Source organism: Stegostoma tigrinum, chromosome 7 (genome assembly GCF_030684315.1).
Source record: "Stegostoma tigrinum isolate sSteTig4 chromosome 7, sSteTig4.hap1, whole genome shotgun sequence".
In the NCBI taxonomy this organism is placed as follows: Eukaryota; Metazoa; Chordata; class Chondrichthyes; order Orectolobiformes; family Stegostomatidae; genus Stegostoma; species Stegostoma tigrinum.
This window is the reverse complement of record NC_081360.1, coordinates 44,479,761-44,501,761: the sequence shown is the minus strand read 5'-3', so window position 1 is coordinate 44,501,761 and position 22,001 is coordinate 44,479,761. Positions and strand designations below refer to the sequence as shown.

At 40.9% G+C, this 22,001-nt stretch overlaps 1 protein-coding gene across 3 annotated transcripts; it reads left to right on the top strand.

The window, feature by feature from the left end:
- pjvk (pejvakin) lies at positions 1–17,307 on the top strand. Of its 3 annotated transcripts, XM_059647665.1 has the most exons (7): positions 1–211; positions 1,792–1,987; positions 6,714–6,855; positions 12,191–12,308; positions 13,662–13,770; positions 14,144–14,154; positions 16,985–17,307. In XM_059647665.1, exons 1-7 carry the CDS (start codon positions 1–3, stop codon positions 17,284–17,286), a joined length of 1,089 nt encoding a protein of 362 aa, XP_059503648.1. In that variant the 3' UTR covers positions 17,287–17,307. The 3 variants fall into 3 exon arrangements, with proteins under 3 accessions (XP_059503648.1, XP_059503647.1, XP_059503649.1); XM_059647664.1 differs by lacking the exon at positions 14,144–14,154 and having other exon boundaries at positions 13,662–13,805; XM_059647666.1 differs by lacking the exons at positions 1–211; positions 1,792–1,987; positions 14,144–14,154 and adding an exon at positions 6,411–6,492 and having other exon boundaries at positions 13,662–13,805.
- The last annotated feature ends 4,694 nt before the right edge of the window (positions 17,308–22,001 follow it).

Below are 22,001 nucleotides of genomic sequence, written 5' to 3'. Positions count from 1 at the left end.
ATGTTTGCTGCTGCCACAAAGAACTTTGTGAAGCAGGTTGGAGATACAGGCAGACTGAAACCTGTTCCTGGTCTGAGTGAGGCTGACAGATATCAACCACTCAGTCTAGTGACAAAAAGGAAGAAATCATTCTTCTGGAATAAGAAGAAATACAGCCCTACACCGTTCACTCTGAAGGACATCCTTGTTGGAGAAAAGGAGGTTTCCGCAGGTAATGTTCTTACTTTACACATGCAATGTTTTAATGCTTTTTAGGAAACTATATCATCACAACTAAATGATCTTATGATCAATTGAACTGCTGAAACTCTATTCACAATCCTAACTAAATTTGTGATTTTGTATTGTACTTACAAACTTGGTCGATTACCAAACACATAAGATGTGAGGAAAAGCCATTGGTCATCTTATTTTCTCTATGGTGAATTCTAAGGATATTACTCAAAGGGAAAACAAAGTTGTATTGTTGGAGGACAGGAGTTCTTCACGGCAGTGTTTATCTCCTGCTGCTTCATCAATGATTTTCCCTCCAACATAAGTAGGAAATGAGAGCGTACATTGATGATTACATAATATCACACTTCTTCAGGTACCCAACTAGTCTATGCTCACATGTAGGAAGAATTGAACAACATTCAGTTTGGGCTGATACACTCAGCATTTAAGTGTCAGGCAATAACTGTCTCTAAAAGAGACAATCAAACCATCTTCAACTAATTTCCATTCATTAAGCCTGGAATCTATGGCTCGAACCATAGTTAGGTGAAAGGGGTCTCAAATGCTGGCTGCAGGAGCCCTAAGTGGCCCCTAACAGAAGCCACTTGGGCACTCGTCTGACTGATGGCAGGCTTTCACTGGGATCAAAGACCCCAGACACGGAAATAGAATCCAATAAAAGCTACCAGCCAGTCAGAGACTGTCTGCCCTATTGAATGGCAGCACCACTGGGAGGTTAATGGCTGCTGCCAGCATGACACCCAACAAAGGCCTGGGATCATAGCTGGATTCTAGGTCACAGGTGAATGATGCAGGGAGGGAAGTTGGGAGCAGAGGAGTTGTCTTTCAGTCAGTCCTCCCTAACCTCCCTTGCTGATGCCTGGTCCCTTCAGCTGGCTGTAAGCACCTTTGAATGAGGGGCCCTCATTCAAAGAGCCCACAAGCATCCCATACAGATATGGCTGTCCTCAATCCCAGATGGCAAGTGCCCTGCTAGCAATTGGCTTAGTATGAGCAGCAGTGGGTGGAGGCCCTTAAGTGGGCATTCATTAGCTAAGAACCTCCATTGTGGAGGAACAAAAAGACCACATCATGCGGTTAATTAGAGTGGAGAAGGATACACCTACCACCAATCTATCCACCTTCCCACTTGATTAACTGAGCCCTCCACCAAACCATTCATAGGAGAGGGTTCCAGAACATTCCAAACTATGTATCTAGTCTTACATGATGCACAATTCTGTGTTAAAATTACTATTTTAGGTATACTGCACAATATCTTGAATTTAAAAAAAACAGAAACCTCTGCAGATCAGGCAGCATCAGTGGAGAGAATATAGAGTCAATGTTTCAGGTCCAGTGATCCTTCTAAATTGCAATAAAATGGATTAGCACATTCCAAAATAGTTAATTTAGCAGGAGTTACAAGTAATTGACTTCTGAGTTTCACATAAAGAGTTGTATCAGTAAATTAAAACTTATAAGTGCTAAACTAAATGTGAACATATATATGTATGTGTGTGTAATACCAATAAAGAAAACAAACGTAATCAGGCATTGTTTCCTATTTGACAGGTGTATCTTCATATCAGCTTCTCAATTATGAAGATAAGTCAGATGTTTCCCTAAGTAGGAAGCTTGGAAATCATATAATTCATGATGTTGGGTTTAACATTGATGGATCTGATTCTGTGGCAGTGAAAGCTTCCTTTGGAATTGTAACAAAGCATGAGGTAGAGGTTCCAGTGCTTCTTAGGGAGATCATTAACAGGTAATTCAGCCAGATCCTATTATATTTTAGTGATACTATATGGAAGATAATTAGTTGCCAAAGCATCATTATGAAAGCTTAACTGAACACAAATTATAGTAACAATTAAGAAAACAATTATAAACATAGTTGGGGCTTACCACAAGATGTAGGAGCAGAAGTAGGCCATTCAGCCCATTCAGTCAGCTCTGTCATTCAATGAGATCATGGCTGATTTGAGAATCTGCAACTCCATTTTCCAGCCTTTTCTGCATAACCTTCGATAACTTACTGATTAAGTATCATAGAATTGAAAGAGAGATAGATTTTCAATGATCCAGCCTCAAAAGCCCACTGTGGTAAAGAATTCCACATATTCTTTGTCCTTTAAAAAAAAGTCTCTTCATCTGTGTCTTAAATGGTGACCTCTTAATGAAAGCTTACCCTTTAGCCTTAGATGCTCCCACTGAGGAAAACTGCCTCTCAGATCTACCCTGTAAAGTCCCATGAGAATCTTCAATCTTTCAATAATGTCAACTCCCATTCTTCTACACTCCAATGTAGGCTCAACCTCTCCTCATAAGAAAATCCCTCTAGGCCTGGGATCAACCTAAGGAACCTTCTCTGGAGTGTCTCCCATGCCAATATATCTGTCCCTAGATGAATTTTCCTTTTCATAAATCCCAGTGGTATTATCTAACTGTTCAGTTGTCACATGTTTTATAATATACTCCAACATTTTTTCCTTTATTTTGTTGACTTGTTGGACATGGTGTCCCTGGATGACCAGCGTATATTGCTCATCCCTAGCTCCCCTTGAAAAGTTGGTGGTGAGCTGCCTTCATAAACTGCAGCAGTCCATGTGCTGTAGGTTGACCCACAACATTGTTAGGAGGGCAGAATTTCAGGATTTTGACCCAGTGACTGTGAAGGAACAGTGATGCATTTCCAAGTCATGATGATGTGGAGATTCCAGTGTTGGGCTGGGATGGACAAAGTCAGAAGTCACACGACACCAGGTTATAGTTCAACAGGTTTATTCAAAACCACTAGCCTTCTGAGAGCTGCTCCTTCATCAGGTACTCACTTTCTGTGCATGCAGGCACTTCACCTGATGAAGTAACAGCACTCCGAAGGAATGAATGTGTTAGACTATAACCTGGTGTCATGTGACTTCTGACTGAGTCAGGATGGCGAATGGCTTAGAGGATAACCTGCAGGTGGTGGTGTTCCTGTGTATCTGCTGCCCTTGTCCTTCTAGATGGAAGTGGTCTTTGGTTTGGAAGGTGTTGCCTAAGGATCTTTGATGAATTTCTGCAGTGCATCTTGTAGACAGTACACACTGCTGCTATTGAGCATCGGTAGTGGAGGAAGTGTATGTTTGTGGATGTGGTGCCAATCAAGCAAGCTGCTATGACCTGATGGTATCAAGCCTCTTGAGTGTTGTTGGAACTGCATCCAGGCAAATGGGGAGTATTCCATCACACTCCTGACTTGTAGATGGTGGACAAGCTTTGGGGAGTCAGGAGGTGAGTTACCCAAAGCAGTATTCCTAGCCTTTGACCTGCTCTAGTAGTCACTGCATTTATATGGTGAGTCCATTTGAGACTTGGGTCAATGTTAAACCCCAGGTATTGATAGTGGGGAATTCAGTAATGGTAACACCTTTGAATGCCAATGGACGTGTTTAGATTGTCTCTTACTAGAGATGGTCATTGCCTAGAGCTTGTTTGGTGCAAATATTACTCGCCATTTGTCAGCCCAATTTATCCCGCCACTGATGATAGAATAAATTAGTTAACAAAGAACAAAGAAAATTACAGCACAGGTAGCCCCTTTGGCCCTCCAAGCCTGCACTGACATGCTGCCCATCACAACTAAAACCCCCTACCCTTTCGGAGACCGTATGCCTCAATTCCCATCCTATTCATGTATTTGTCAAGATGCCCTATAAAAGTCAATATAGTATCTGCTTCCACTACGTCCCCCAACAGTGACTTCCAGGCACCTACCATCCTCTTGCCTCGTACATCACCTTTAAACCCTGCCCCTCACACCTTAAACCTATGGCCCCGGTAACTGACTCCTCCACCCTGGGAAAAAGCTTCTGACTGTCCACTCTGTCCACGCTGTTCATAATCTTGTAGACATCTATCAGGTTGCCCCTCAACCTCTGTCGTTCCAGTGAGAACAAACCGAGTTTCTCTAACCTCTCCTCAAAGCTAATGCCCTCCATACCAGGCAACATCCTGTTAAATCTTTTCTGTGCCCTCTCCAAAGCCACCACATCCTTCTGGTAGTGTGGTGACCAGAATTGAACACAATTTTCCAAATGTGGCCTAACTAAGGTTCTATAAAGCTGAAATTTTACCTGCCAATTTTTAAACTCAATGCCCTGGCCAATGAAGGCAAGCATGCCATGTGCCTTGTTGATGACCTTCTCCACCTGCATTGCCACTTTCAGTGACCTGTGTACCTGTATACCCAGATCCCTCTGCATATCAGTACTCTTAAGGGTTCTGTCATTTACTGTATATTTTCCATCTGGATTAGATCTTCCAAAATGCATTACCTCACATTTTTCCAAATTAAACTCCATCTGCCATCTGTCTGCCCAAGTCACCAACCAATCTATATTCAGCTATGTCCTTTGACGGTCCTCATCACTATCCGCAATTCCACCAACCTTTGTGTCATCGGCAAACTTACTAATCATACCCGTTACATATCCTCCAAATCATTTACATATATTACAAACAGCGAAGGTCCAACACTGATCCCTGAGGAAAGCAACTAGTCACAGTACTCCATTCAGAAATGCACCTTTCCACTGCTACCCTTTGTCTTCTAGACTGAGCCAGCTTTTTAATCCATCTTGTAAACTCACTTATGACCCCATGCAACTTTAGCTTCTGTATCAGCCTGCCATGAGGGACCTTGTCAAAGGCCTTACTGAAGTCCATGTAGTCAACATCTACTGCCCTACCCTCATCGATCATCTTTGTTACTTCCTCAAAAAACTGAACCAAGTTAGTGAGACACAACCTCAACTTCACAAAACCATGTTGTCTCTCACCAATATGCCCACTGATTTCCAAGTAGGAGTACATCCTGCCTCGAAGAATCCTCTCCAATAATTTCCCTACCACTGACGTAAGGCTCACCAGCCCATAATTCGCTGGATTATCCTTGCCACCCTTCTTAAACAAAGGAACTACACTGGCTATTCTCCAATTCTCTGGGACCTCTCCTGTGGCCAGTGAGGAAACAAAGATTTTCCTCAAGGCTTCAGTAATTTCCTCCCTTGCCTCTCTCAGTATTCTGGGGTATATCTCATCAGACCCTAGGGACTTTTCTACCTTAATGTTTTTCAAGACCCCAATACCTCCTCCCTTTTGATCTCAACATGACCCAAATTATCTACACACCCTTGTGTCAGTGATAATGGGAACTGCAGATGCTGGAGAATCCAAGATAATAAAGTGTGAAGTTGGATGAACACAGCAGGCCAAGCAGCATCTCAGGAGCACAAAAGCTGACGTTTCTGGCCTAGACCCTCCATCAGAGAGGGGGATGGGGTGAGGGTTCTGGAATAAATAGGGAGAGAGGGGGAGGCGGACCGAAGATGGAGAAAAAAGAAGATAGGTGGAGAGGAGAGAATAGGTGGGGAGGTAAGGAGGGGATAGGTCAGTCCAGGGAAGATGGACAGGTCAAGGAGGTGGGATGAGGTTAGTAGGTAGGAAAGCCGCACCTCCATTTCCTACCTACTAACCTCATCCCCAAGCCGCACCTCCATTTCCTACCTACTAACCTCATCCCCAAGCCGCACCTCCATTTCCTACCTGCTAACCTCATCCCACCTCCTTGACCTGTCCGTCTTCCTGGACTGACCTATCCCCTCCCTACCTCCCCACCTATACTCTCCTCTCCACCTATCTTTTTTTCTCTCCACCTTCGGTCTGCCTCCCCCTCTCTCCCTATTTATTCCAGAACCCTCACTCCATCCCCCTCTCTGATGAAGGGTCTAGGCCCGAAACGTCAGCTTTTGTGCTCCTGAGATGCTGCTTGGCCTGCTGTGTTCATCCAGCTTCACACTTTATTATCTACACACCCTTCCCCAGATTTATTATCCACCAAGCCCTTCTCCATGGTGAATACTGATGCAAAGTACTCATTTAATACCTCGGCCATTTCCCCTGACTCCACACATAAATTCCCTTCCCTGAACTTGAGTGGGCCAACCCTCTGGCTGGCTGCACTCTTGCTCTATATATGTATAAAAAGCTTTAGGATTTTCCTTAATCCTGTGGGCAAATTACTTTTCATGACCCCTTTTAGCCCTCCCGACTGCTTTTCTTTCAACTTCATTCCTTTCCTTCCTTAATTGAGTTAATGCCTTAATTTTGTTCCCTCCCTCCATTTTTAAATAATGTGGTTACATTTGCCATGCTCCAAAGCTTCTGGGACTGTTCCAGAATCTACAGAATTTTGGAAGCAAGGGAAATCGATAAATATTTGAAAAAAAGGTTTCTCTATAGAGATTTATTAGTATATTTATTGCAGAGTAACACTTATCCTTTATGAATCATACTGTATTTCTTACATAAAATCAAGGGTATGCAGTAAGGCAGAAGGAATGAAATAGAGTCAGAGGCAACATGGGCGTTCTGTGCTGTAAATTCAATAATTCTGGATTTCTAGTTCTTTCATGAGTTGGGAGTAAATTAACATTTTAATATCTCTTTAGAAAAATTGATATGGAACATTGTCTTGTTCGTCAGATGAAAGAAGGTCGGCGTGCTGTATTATGTGTTGTCATGGAAAGTATCCGTACGACACGGCAATGCTCACTCACTGTGCATGCAGGCATGAGAGGTAAAACAATGCGGGTAAGACTTACAATATGTATATGCTGATGTAGTCGGTGATATAGCTGGTACATAGTTCAATTAATTGGTATTATTTCATTTTAAATAATTACTGTTTCATCTAATAATTTCAATTTCATTTTAATTTTTTAAGCTGCCTTTAGTTGGCTGATGAAATGTGTAATAATGAGAGTGTATTTAAGTATTTCATTATATGAGGCAAAGTATTCAATATATTACATCTTTATAGGTGCTATTGATTTTTAAAAAGAAATTTTAACTTGGCTTGTTGGGGTGAAAGTTTACACGACAAGATTTCACAGACGTGGGAGCAGAATTAGGCCACTCAGCCCATCATGTTTGCTCTACCATTCAAATATGGTTGATCTGTTTCTTAAACCCATTTTCAAAGAAACAAGAAACCAAGAAACCTACAGCACAGGAACAGGCCCTTCGGCCCTCCAAGCCTGTGCGGATCAAGATCGTCTGTCTAACCTGTCATCTATTTTCTAACGGTCTGTGTCCATTTGCTCCCTGCCCATCCATGTACCTGTCCAAATATATCTTAAATGACGCTAATGTGTCTGCGTCTACCACCTCCGCTGGCAACGTGTTCCAGGCGCCCACCACCCTCTGTGTAAAGAACTTTCCACAATTACCTCCCTTAAACTTTCCTCCTCTCACTTTGAACTCATGACCCCTAGTAATTGAGTCCCCCACTCTGGGAAAAAGCTTTTTGCTATCCACCCTGTCTATACCCCTCATGATTTTGTAGACCTCAATCAGGTCACCTCTCAATCTCCGTCTTTCTAGTGAAAATAATCCTAATCTTTTCAACCTCTCTTCATAGCTAGCACCCTCCATATCAGGCAACATCCTGGTGAACCTCCTCTGCACCCTCTCCAAAGCGTCCACATCCTTTTGGTAATGTGATGACCAGAACTGTACACAGTACTCCAAATGTGGCTGAGCCAAAGTCCTATACAACTGCAACATGACCTGCCAACTCTTGCACTCAATACCCCGCCCAATGAAGGAAAGCATGCCATATGCCTTCTTGACCACCCTATTGACCTGCGTTGTCACCTTCAGAGAACAATGGACCTGAACACCCAGATCTCTCTGTTCATCAATTTTCCCTAGGACTTTTCCATTTACTGTATAGTTTGCCCTTGAATTTGATCTTCCAAAATGCATCAACTCACATTTGCCCGGATTGAACTACCAATCAAGAACCTATCTATTGCAGTCCTAAGTTCTCCAACTGACATGCCTTCACAGCCCTCCGCAGCATTGAGTTCTACAGATCAACCAGCCTGTGACTGAAGAAATTCCCCCTTATCTCTGTTCTAAAGTCTCATCCCTTCACTCTGAAACTGTGCCCTCGGGTCCTAGTCTATCCTATTAAAGGAAAGATTTCCACATCCACTCTATGCAGCCACTCAGAATTCTGTAAGTTTCAATGAGATCCGCCATCATCCTTTTAAACTTAATCAAGTATAAACCCAGAGTCCTCAACTATTCTTTATGTGACAAGCTCTTCATCCACAAGATCATTCTTGTAAACATCCCCTGGATCCACTTCCAATGCCAGCACATCTTTCCTTAGATATGTGACCCAAAACTGTTTACAATATTCCAAATAAAATCTGACTAGAGCCTTATACAACCTCATCAGTACATCTTAGCTCTTGCATTCTAGCCCCATTGAACTGAATGCTCACATTGCATTTGACTTCATAAATGTCTACTTAACCTGCATGTTAACCTTAACTCTGGAACTAGGATTTCCAAGTCCCTTTATGTTTCAGATTTCCAAAGCCTTTCCTCATTTAGAAAATAATCTATGCTTCTATTCTTCCTACTGAAGTGCATAACCTCATTCTTTCATGCACTGGATTCCATCTGCCATTTCTTTGCCCACTCTCCGAGCCTGTCCACGTCCTTCTGTAGCCTCCTGTATCCTCAACGCCATCTGTCCTCATCTATCTTTGTGTCATCTGCAAACTTAGCAACAATGCCCTCAGATAACAAGGTGTAGAGCACAGCAGGCCAAGCAGCATCAGAGGAGCAGGAAGGCTGACGTTTCAGGCCTAGACCCTCCTTCAGAAATGGAGGAGGGGAAGGGGGTTCTGAAAGAAATAGGGAGAGGGGGGAGGTGAATAGAAGATGGATAGAGCAGAATATATGTGGAGAGGAGACAGACAGGTCAAAGTGGCACGGATGGAGCCAGTAAAGGTGACTGTAGGTGGGGAGTTAGGGAGGAGATAGGTCAGTCCATAGAACATAGAACATAGAACATTACAGCACAGTACAGGCCCTTCGGCCCTCGATGTTGTGCCGACCTGTCATACCGATCTCAAGCCCATCTAACCTACACTATTCCATGTACGTCCATATGCTTATCCAATGACGACTTAAATGTACCTAAAGTTGACGAATCTACTACCATTGCAGGCAAAGCGTTCCATTCCCTTACTACTCTCTGAGTAAAGAAACTACCTCTGAGATCTGTCCTATATATTTCACCCCTCAATTTAAAGCTATGCCGCCTCGTGCTCGCCGTCACCATCGTAGGAAAAAGGCTGTCCCTTTCCACCCTATCTAACCCTCTGATTCTTTTATATGTCTCAGTCCAGGGAGGAAGGAAACAACAATGCCCTCAGTTCCTTTGTGAACATCATCAATGTATAACATCCTGAAAAAAGACCCCTTTAACTTCACTCTCTACCTTCTTCCAGTCAGCCACTCCTTTACTCATGCCAGTATATTCCCCTAACGCCATGGGCTCTTTTCTTATTTAGCCTCCTGTGCAGGACCTTGTCAAAGGCCTTCTGGAAATCCAAATAGATCAAGTCTACTGGTTCTCCCTTGTCTATTTGATTTTTAAAACAAATTCCTTCTTTTACTTTTTACAAAACTAAAAACAAAATAAAAACTTCACAGATAAATGGTGTTCTTTCGTGTATTTGAACTCTATATCCATTTGGATGGGTACTTTGGGGGATAGTGGCTAATACCCCTAATGACTGAGCTGGCCAAAGCCTGAAGGATAGGGCTGCAAGACTGTGCCAACAGGAGGTGATGAAGAAACTTATTTGACCCCGTACTCCCCAGTTCTACCTTTCAAAATGCATCAATTCATAACAAGATTGGTAGGACTCCTTCACACAACCTTTGTAGAATCTGAGTCCTGTCTTCACATTTCAGCAAACATTCCAACATATTGTGTGACACTACTACTGTGCTACATGGACATAACTTGAAACTGGGCATCCGCAAGACCATGTGGACTAAGCAGCAACAGCATTGTATTTAGCCTCAATCTGTAACCTCATGGCCTAGCAAATCCCCACTCTACCATTGCCATCAAGCAGGGGATAAAGCTTAGTTCAATGAAGAGAACAGGAGGACATGCCAGGAACAGCACCAGGCATACTGAAAAGGTGTCAACATGATAAAATTACAACATAGACTACTTGTGCATCAAATAGTGAAATTAGCATGTGATAGACAGAGCTAAGTGATCTCACAGCCAAATGATCGGATCTAAACTCTGCAGTTCGGCTACATTTAGCTGAGAATGGTGAGCAATGAAACAACTAAGAGCTGGAGGAGACTATACAAATATCCCCATCCTCAGTGAGGGGAATCCCAACACATCAGTGCAAAAGACAAGGACAAAGCATTTGCAAACACCTTGAACCTGAAGTACTGAGTGGGAAAATCATCTTGACCTTCTCCAGTGGTCCCTAGCATCGCAAGTAACACATTATAGCCAGTTTGGTTCGCTCCAGAAAACAGTGAATATTGCAAAGGTTATAAGAATTGATAACATTACAGCAATATTACTCAAGAGTTCTGAATTAGTTGTGCCTCTAGCTAAATTGTCCCAGGCCACGCACAACACTGGCATCGATCCTACATTGTGGAAAATTGCACCAGGACATCTTGATTCAGAAGCCAGAACAAATCTAACCAAACCATCCTGCCAGTGTGCTTTCAATCATCAGCAGTGATGGAGAGCATCATCAGTAGTACTAAAAGCAGAGGCTGCTCTTAGTACTCAGTTTGCAATCTTCCAGAGCCTTTCAGCTTCAGATTTCATTGCAGCTTTGCTCCAAGCATGGACAAAAGACCTGAATTCAAGATGTAATTCAAGGCTGTATTTGACGGTGTGGCATCAAGGTGCTTATACAAAACTGGAGTCAATGGGAATCAGAGGGAAGTCCCTCCGCTACTTGGCACAAAGTAGGATGCTCGTGGTTGTTGGAAGTCTATCATTTCAATCTTAGGAATCTGCAAGAGTTTCTATGGGCATTGTCCTTAACCCAGTCATCTTCAGTCGATTCATGATGACTTTCATTCTATCATAGAGTCAGAAGTGGGATGTTCACTGATGATTGCATAATATTCAGAACCATTCATAACTCTGAAGCAGTCTGTACCCCTAAGCTGCAAGACCTGGATAACATCAAAGCTTAGGTTGATCGATAGCAAATAATATTCAGTTCACACAAGTGCCGAGTAGTGACCATTTCCAACAGTAGATGATCTAACTATCACCGCTTGAAATTTAATGACATTTCCATTGCTGGATTCCCCAGGGTGTTACTGTCGACCAGAAATTGAACTAGACCAGCTATATAAATATTGAGGTTACAAGAGCAGGTCAGCGGCTAGAGTAACTCAGTCCCTGGCTCCAAAGCTTGTCTACCATTGCTAAGGTGCAAGTTAGAACTGTCATGGAATACTCCTTACTTGTCTGGATGAGCACCAGCAACACTCATGAAGTTTGACAACATCTGAGACAAGAAAACCTGTTTATTTGCACCCCATGCACCATCCTCAACATTTATTCCCTCCACCAATGATGCACAGTAGTAGCGTGATACATTACAATAACTCATCAAGGCCCCTTCAACGGAACCTTCTAAACTTAACACCTCTACCATCTAGAAGGAACTGGGAAGCAGATACAGAAGAACATCACTGCCAACTAGTTCTCTTTCAAGTCACACACCATTCTGGCTTAGAACTACATTGCTATCATTTCATAATTGCTGGATCACTATCCTTGGAAATTCTTCCAGAAGTGTAGCTATAGCGGTCCAAGAAAGTGGTTCACTGCCATCTTCTCCAGGACAAATAAGGATAAGCAACAAACACTGACCTAGCCAGTCTTGTCCACATCCCATGAAGGAATAACAAATGATGGGATAATTTTACAGTGTTAACTTTAGTTGCAGATCTTATTAAAATAACATTCAGATATTTCAGTCAAACTTCTATTAGATCTTACTTAATATTGGCTTGTAAAAGTAGAAAACCAATTTTGATATGGCACCCACTCTAGTTTCAGATTGATGATGGACGAAATCATAAAGGATGTGACAAAGCCATTGTTATTCCAGCTCATACAACAATTGCATTTAGTGTATTTGAACTTTATATTCATTTGGATGGGCATTTTGGTAAGTAACATGTTGCATATTCTCCTAAAATTGCATTTTGTGAATGCTGAATAATTCTTGAATATACTTTCAGATAATTTCTGTGGTCAGAAATTATTAGCTTTCATTTATTTAGTTTAAATGTAGAAAATGTTAATTACTGACATTTGCACCCATAAAATACGAATCAAGAACAGAATTTTAAGAGCTTTAGGAAAGCGATTTCCTAGTCAAAATGACTATCCTTTACATATTGTCATATAATTTAAGAGTACGAGTAGGTAACTGACCTCTTAACCTATTGCAACATTCATTAAGATCACAGCAGACCTCAATACTCCATGTTTCTGCCTATCCTCAATAACACTTCATCTCTTTGCTTATCAGGAATCTGTTTAATTATGAGGAAAAATATTCAAGGACTCTGCCTCCACTGCCTTTTGAAGAAGAAAATTCCAAAGATTCACGACCCACTGTGAAAAAAAAATTCTCCTCATCAATGTCTTAAATGGCTGATTTCTTTTTAAAGATTCAAATCTAGTTCTAGATTCCCCAACAAGTGAAACAATCCTTTCCACATCCATGTTATTATGACCTATCAGGACCTTATATGTTTTGAACAAGTTTTTGCCTGTTATTCTTCTAACCTGGAGCACACACAAGCTTAGCCTATCCAATTTTTCCTGAAAAGATAACCTACCCATTCTAGTTACTAGTCTAAGAAACCTTCTGTTAACACATTTGCATTCTTCCCTAAATCAGGACAGCAATATTGTACACAGTCCTCCAGATGTTGTCTTACCAAATGCACTAAATAAGTGAAGCATACTATCCCTCCCTTTGTATTCAATTCCCCTCAGAAGAAGTGATAATGTTCTGTTCACTTTCCTAACTACTTTCTGTACATGTATACTAACCTTTTGGGGGTCAAGCACGAGGACACCTAGATCATCTTGCATCTCAGAGCTCATTTTTCTTTCATATTCTTCCTGCCAAAATGAACTTCACTTTTTCCCACAAACTCCATCTGTCAGATCTTTGCCCACTCAGTTAACTACCTATATTCGTTGTACCCTTGTTGTGTCTTCTTCTGACTTGCTGTGTTACCTAACTTTGTGCCATCAAGAAATTTACCAATCATTCATGGGGTCGTTTTTGAAATTATGAAGTCTCAAAGTGCGGATTGAAGATTTGGAACTTGGAAACTTTGCAGGCTGATCAGCAGTAAGATAGTTGTAGCTTTTGTGCTCCTGAGATGCTGCTGGGCCTGCTGTGTTCATCCAGCCTCACACTTTATTATCTTAGTTGTAGTTATTGTTGTGCAGATGAAGCAACACTTTTAACAAAAGAAAATCTGTGTTCTAATCCTTTTAGAACTCTGTGTAACATCTGAATCAGAAGGTGGGTTTGAAAAAGAACAAATAACTGAGCAATTGGGTGGTTTAATGAGCCGATTCTCAGTGTGGAAATTGCGACGATGTCTGTCTGATTTCTTTTACGGCAGTCCATTCAGATCAGGTAAGTCTTTCCTCATATGCTACGAAGTAATTGTGGTATGACATACAAGGTACAACACAGATTTTAAAATAAAGAAGACAATACACTGAAGTCCCAAATATACCTTGCACCAACTGATGCAGAATATGCACAATACATCTTGTTGACGCCAAGTATTATCATGTATGTATGTACTTTTAATTTAACATGATGGCCAAGTTCAGGGATGTTTATAATTGACAAGTGAGCTGTCATGAAGAAATACAAGCGATAATTCAAGATATTACAGATGCTGGAAATCTAAAATCAGAATGGAAATTGTAACAAAAAAATTAGCAGGTCTAGCTGTGTCTATGGAGAAAGGAACGGAGTTAACATTTCAGGTTGACGTCTTTTATCAAATTAAGTTTGCAGTCTCAATCTAGTCTAACCTAACGTGATGATTAACGTTTTCCACTTTGCATTGTACCCAAGCTTATGGGAAGCAAAAGCATCTTCAGGCAGTACCTTAGCCTGGTTATTTGCACAGAACTATAATTTTGTTTAATTACTGGTGTTGTAAGTAAAGTAGCATTCATGCCGGCTGAGTGGGTTTATAAGATGTTCACAGATGCTAGAATACTTTTATCAATGGGTTGTGAGTGTCACTGACGAGGCCATCATATGCAAAGTTTTATTCTTATTATATTTTATATTGGTCCTACTCACAATTCCCATGATGAAAATGTATAGCAGTATGTATAGTGTGGCCACCAACTGTTAATTGGGGTTTTATAACAAAGAATTCTACATCATTCACCTTCAACTGAAAAGCATGTCCCACCAGTGAAATCCTAGTGGTTATATTACAATAGAAGTAAATGTACATTTGCAATGTTTATATTTATCAACAAGGTTAACTCACTATCTTCCATTTGCACCTTTTAACTATCTGTGCATATATGCTTCAGACTTCTCTGGTCTGATCAACAACATACAGTACATTCCACTGGTGAATGCTGATAACTATTTTGGGCAGTGTTTCTTAGTGATAGTTTTAATCAGGCTGTCCTGACATATTATGACACAGCTCTGGGCCAACATTCCCAATACTTTTCTTTCCGGCTGTCTGAACCTCCGCGATCTGCACCCAGCAGTAATTTCCAGAACTAGAAATCAATGATGCAATCAACATGCTAATATCAATTGCTGCATGTAGAACCTCGAAGCAGCTGCTAGTGCTAGAAATAACATTGCTCTGAGCCAGGTGGGACTCATATCTACACTAGCTGGCACAGTGGTAGGGACACTACTGCTGCACCACAAGAGCCCCAGAACTTGTTATATACCTAATGAAACTGTATGCCTGTAAAACGGAGTGTCTTGTTTTGGTTTGGCTAATGATAGCCATTTTAAATCCTTTGTGAACTTTTCATTTATCAACGCTAATTCAAAAGTAATTTATCGTATGTATTTGATCTTTGTGAAATTATGCCACTAAATTGTTCTAAAGAATATTGGGAGTGAGAAGGACTTTTTGGTGTCATTTTTCAGGCAAAACATGAGGTAAAACAAATTCTCCCAGGACCAAACAGTTTCAAAAACTCAACTAAATTTACATTGGCATAGACACTATTGATGCTTTCCTACCATATGCCATCATGTCCTACAACATGTGATAAGGAGCCTAACAGCAAAAATAGGGCTCAATTTAGAAATTGATTTGCCCAGATTAAAGAATTGGGTTGTTTTGTTCAGGATTTCTAGGTCTATGTGTGGCTTAATCACGGGGCTTAAAGGAATCGTTAGAGACATTTCTGGTCGCTCAGTAGTTAGCAGTGCTGCCTCACAGTGCCAGGGACCTAGGTTCAATCCCGTTCTCAGGCAACTGTCTATGCGGCGTTTGCATGTTTTCTCTGTGTCTGTGTGGATTTCCTCCCACAATCCAAAGATTTGAAGGTTAGGCAGACTGGCTGTGCTAAATTGCCTCACAATTCCAGGGATGCGCAGGCTAGGTGGATTCGTCATGGGAAATGCAGGATTACAGGTATTGTTAGGGAGGTGTGAATGATCTTTGGAAAGTTGGCAGGGACTGGATGGACTTCTGCATGGTAGGGATTCTATGATTTAATAATAAGGTACAATTAACATAAAACAAACTTAACTTAATACAAAGCTTGGCCATCATCGCAGGGCTCACATGAGGGCTACTGCCAGGCTTGGAAGAGCTCTACATTTATCTATACTTTGTCACTGAGCTGTCAAAACAAGCAGTCGGTATTTCCAGCTCAACAGCCTTAGCCCGTTTTTACCCCATTCTTCCTTGGAGTTTAAATCAAACTTTATGAGCTCATAACAGGTCATATTGTTTTAATATAAATGCATAATTGATGTTAACAATTCCTTAGCATACAATTAACGTTTTAATTTTTAAAAATATATGCAACCGTGTGACTTACATGTGCTCTGCAGCAGACCTTTCTTGCTGTTTTAATGGTAAGCCTCATGGGTGTACTAATCACATTTTCATCACATAGAAGAACACGTTTTAATATATACTTGTGCTGTCCAGGAATACTTAACTCCTTACACATCATTTTTCCTGATAGTTTTGTTTTAAATTGCACATTTTTGTCTCTGCAACAATATTAACAAAAGCCATCAGCATTCATGGTATGCTGTAGAGAGGTGCCCAAATGTAAGGAAGAAGCTGTGTTGCTGAAGGTTAGAGACAAAAAAACTACAGACGCTGGAATCCAAGGAAGACAAATAGGAGGCTGGAAGAGCACAGCAAACCAGGTAGCATATAGAAGAGAAGTCAACATTTCGTGTATACCCTTCTTCAGAAACCTGAATGTGACTTCTCCTTCTCCAGATGCTGCTTGACTTGCAGCGCTCTTCCAGCCTCCTGTTTGTCTACCTTGCTGGAGGTGAACCTACCTGTTAATTGCTTCATCTTCCATTAGACTACAATCAGCAGATGGAGTAGAAATTTATAGAGCTGTTTGATAAAAATTGCTGGTACAGCTCTCTCCACAAACCTAAGGTTATTCCTTCATAGAAAAAAATTACAAATGGAACATTAGTTTGCTATGTCACCTTGCTGCCACCAGCTGCTGTTTTCCAGTTCTATCAGAAGTAACATTTGACCACAGGCTTCTTGTTACAAATTTATGTTTGCAGCGAGTGCAAACTTTATGTGTTACTCTATATTTGAACAGATGAAAAGGTGCTAGATGATGTCAGAAATTCCACTCTTTATTTGGAAGATTTGATTGCTGACTATTATGAAAAGGCTACCAGCATGACTGACATTTCCACGAACTACCTCAGAGATAACGTACACACACGAGTCAACCTCCTCAATCATAATATCTCTAAAGGACCCTGTACCCTTTGTGGCATGGGAAGCTCCCGAAGAGAGACAGTATATGGATGCCTTGAGTGTTCATTCAATGGGCAGAAATATGTGAGACTGCATGTGGTACCATGTTTTGATCTGTGGCACAAAAGAATAAGATAAAACGCATTTTGGTATGGATTAGAGCCCTAAGAAATAATATTACAAATGCAAGACTACATTAGTAATTGTGTAGTATCTTTGACTACTTTCTTCAAGACAATTTGTGTTTGGGTAAAAATATTCATCCCTTTCCAAGGTTTTAAGTTTTAAAATTGTAATGAAATGTTGTGAAACACTAATTTTTGAGTGTATCTGTTCATGAAGAACATTCCTGTGAAATTATATCAATTGTTTTAACATCAAACCTTAGTGATTTAACCAGTGACAATATACATGTTAGAATTGGTTTTGTGTTATGTAAATTTTAAAAGTTCTTTACTTTGCCTTTGGTTTCTTTGGATCATGTTCTAAAGTTCTCTTTGCTTATTTTACAAGCATCCTGCATCTTTGCAGGGGCTACATAATGCAAACAGTTTCTTCTTCACATTTGTACGGATGTAATTAATTGCAATTAGTACAAGCAACTGACTTGATGCTTAAAAGTTTAATAATTCATTAAAGTATCAGATTGCAAACACACAAAGGTTTTCTGAGTTGAAATGTTAAAGCACCTAACATGTGAAGGGGTTGATTTTCCCTCCTGAAGCTGAACAAACCCACTTTGGGAGGACCAAATTGAAAGTGTGTGGAGTTGTTTTCTCTGGTTTAGGAAACATGGTGAGTCATGACATGGCACACACTTTAAGTGACATCAAGCTCGCTTTTTAAAAGGTTACAGCTGAGTGCACTGTGTCTCTTTCGCCACACTACTCTGTATTGCATAAAATTAAGTGTTTTTAACCAGTTACTGATATTGACAAAAACAAGAACCTTCTGAGGAAGGGTCACCAGACCCAAAACATTAACTCTGTTTTCTCCTTCAGAGATGCTGCCAGACCTGTTGAGCTTTTCCAGCAATAAAATGTGAGGCTGGATGAACACAGCAGGCCCAGCAGCATCTCAGGAGCACAAAAGCTGACGTTTCGGGCCCAGACCCTTCATCAGAGATGGGGATGGGGTGAGGGTTCTGGAATAAATAGGGAGAGAGGGGGAGGCGGACTGAAGATGGAGAGAAAAGAAGATAGGTGGAGAGGAGAGTACAGGTGGGGAGGTGGGGAGGGGATAGGTCAGTCCAGGGAAGATGGACGGGTCAAGGAGGTGGGATGAGGTTAGTAGGTAGGAGATGGAGGTGCGGCTTGGGGTGGGAGGAAGGGATGGATGAGAGGAAGAACAGGTTAGGGAAGCAGAGACAGGTTGGACTGGTTTTGGGATGCAGTGGGTGGAGGGGATGAGCTGGGCTGGTTTTGGGATGTGGTGGGGGAAGGGGAGATTTTGAAGTTCATCCAGCCTTCCATTTTATTGTCTTGGATTCTCCAGCATCTGCAGTTCCCTTTATCACTGAGCTTTTCCAGCAACTTTGTTTTTGTTCCTGATTTACAGCATCCGCAGTTCTTTTGGTTTTTACTGATATGGACAATTTATCTATATTGGGATTGGAATAAACGGAAAAATGACAGGCTTCCTTAATATAAACAAAATGATTGATTTATTGTGAAAAACAAGACTTATTCAGCAAAGATATAAAGCTAATTAACAGTTTCAAATATAGAAGTATACGTATTGACACTTCTAAATGCTAAAACCTATACATTCTACATTAGGGGGAACAAGAAATCTACATAACTATGCAGAAAATCACATTGAAAAGAAAACATTTTTGACCAAGAAAAGTTAGATCCTGAAGGCAAATAGGATAAAGTATAGAATGTTCAGATAGCTGTCAGTCTGGCATTCGGACATTTATAGACAGTTTGCTAGAAATGTATACTTAGCTAAGAGACCTTTGCAGACACAGTCATTTAGGAAACATTACGACAAACTCTCTCAAAGTCTTCCAGGTACACTCTGGTTTTTGTTTTAGAATCAGGAGAGCTGAGCTGAGAAGTATTTTTCCTTCAGCAGGCTGGTCACCAATTCCACCTGCCTCCAAAACATTGTTCTCACAGAAATTTAGGAGTTAAATTTGACCAAAAATTTGCTCAGGGTCAATTTCAGGCAGTTTCATGTAGGATTTCTCTCTGAACTCTAGAAAGCTATCTCCTACAATTCTCCATAACTTACCACATCAAAGGCAGTTTTGAGTTATTGCATGCTGATCAGTGGCAGAAGTAATTAAAACTTACCAGATGTTCCAGGATTTCTGCTGCCACTGTCATACTTAAATCTCAGCTATGCAGTAGGTCAATCACTGCCAACCAGGGACAGTCATTCACAGTACATGTTGGGCAAGGGCAACAAAAGAGAACAACTTTTGAGGGCACATAGATGGCATGGATGATTCTTCATTAGAGGCAGAAGATTACATTTGTAAATGTTTTACGACCTTACTTCATTACATGGCTGATCAACTGTAATTATAATTGCAGCTAAAAGAATAAAACTACATGGGTTTCTCGTCCTTAGCCGTCATGCAATATTAGAAATCTTAAGCAGTGCTACTCTCCCTATAATGTCCATAACAAAACATCCTGCCATTGTTCAATGTGGGAGCATCACATGTTAAAAGATTGTAGACAATTGAGACAGATCTCAGTAAAACATAAAAACAAAACTCTCCCCCTACTCATTACTATAGATTTACAAAAAAAAATCAAGATTGCTAAGTTTTAAAAGTCTTATAAACACTTATTTGACCAATGAAATCCTGACACTCGCAGCTGTGAGTAGTTCCAATAATGAAGTCTCCCCAAAGTCAGCAGTGAATTTCACTGCTTTTCTTGGACCAAACTCCAATTTCCAGAGACGCTCATAAACTTCACAGTCAGCTGTGAAGAAAAGCTCAGTGATAATTGGACCTGCAGATGCTGGAGAATCCAAGACAATAAAATGTGAGGCTGTGAACCTGGTCAGCCAGCTGTGAAGGTTCATTGCTACTATGTTTTTTGATGAAGTTGAGAGCCTCTTAGACCTCCCATGTACCTTCCCTCAAAACTGCCCTCCGTCTTTCCTCCCACTTAAAATATTGTTGTTTTTGATCTTTTTGAAAGTCCCAAAAACAGAGTAAAGGCTTCTAGCAACAGTAATTATTGCTCCAAGAAAATCAAGGAAATCCGTTCCAGGACTAAAAAGTTTAAAAAAAAGCAGCTCTTACAGCCATGATTCTCTTGCTTTCACCATTTTGAAATTTCAAACATTGTGTGTTGCAATGAACTCTTGCCTATTTTTGGAAAAAATATTTCAGTAAGGCATATGACAAGTCTCCACACAGTAGATTGGTTAGCAAAGTCAGATCACGTGGAATCCAGTGAGAGCTAGCCATTTAGATAAAAAAACTGGCTTGAAGGTAGGAGACAGAGAGTGATGGTGAAGTGTTGTGTTTCAGACTGGAGGCCCGAATGTGAATACAGGACAATTGGTTAGTCAGTTTGCGGATGACGCCAAAATTGGTGGCATAGTGGACAGTGAAGAAGATTATTCTCAGAGTACAACAGGATCTTTATTAGTCAGGCCAAGGAGTGGCAGATGAAGTTTTAGATCAATGCGAGGTGTGGCATTTCATCAAGGCAAATGAAGGCAGAACTTACACACTTAATGGTAAGGTCCTGAGGAGTGTTGCCAAACAAGGACACCTTGGGTTGTAGGTTTATAGCTCCTTTAAGACAGAGTCACAGGGAGACAGGGTAGTGAAGAGGCAATTTGGTGCACTTGCCTTTATTGGTCAGTGCATTCAGTATAGGTGTTGGGATGTTATGCTGCTGCTGTACAGGACATTTTTGGAATACTGCATTCAGTTCTGGACTCCCTGCGATAAGAAATATGTTTTTATACTTGGAAGGGTGCAGAATGTTGCCAGGATTGGAGGGTTTTAAGCAACTGACATTCCCTGGAGTGTCAGAGGTCGAGGGGTGACCTTAGACAGGCTTATAAAACCACGAGGGGCACGGATAGGCTGAGTAGCTAACGCAGGTAGAGTGCTGTGTGCAGTTCTGGAATCCACATTATACGAAGGATGTGACTGCACTGGAAAGGGTGCAGAGATTTACCAACGTGCTGTCTCAGCTGGAGAGTTTTTTGTGAGATTACCGTGTAATGAGAACAGTAGACGTCTTGGAATCTTTGACAGCGTAAATGCTACGTCACTGTAAGAGAGACTAACTTTTTTCCTATTCCTTTCCAATTCCAAGTGATTTACCACGTCCTGAACTTGTGTATACACTGATGCTCGATGAATCATCCTTATATATTGGTGTTAATGCCCTCGAGCGGTTTCCTCATCAACAAAAGCACTTCTCATTATCTTCACCTGAACTGCCTGTAACGAACACTTGGCTGGGGAAGTCTCCTCTCACTCCAGATGTGATTATTCTTACTAGGGAGTTTTTAAATTTAGAAGAAGGGTATACACTACTTCCTTTAAACATTGTCCTCTTCAACAGGCAAACTTGAAGGCTATATTGGACTTCAGAATCAATTCTGTCTAACAGATCAAGTGTATTTCTAATTACGGTGAAAACAGGAAATATAGTTTTTCTAGTTAGTTGATTTAGTGTCCCTTGAAAAAGGGCTGGCTGAACAGTGAGAAGTAATGATTTTATTTTCAAAATTCAAGTTTCCTGAACTCTTGCACCATTTACATATTGCCTTGCTTGTTCTAATTTGGCGTACAACTTCAGTAGTTTCAAGAATCAGTTAATCGATTGTCAATACCAAATAATGAGGCATAAAAGAGATTACAG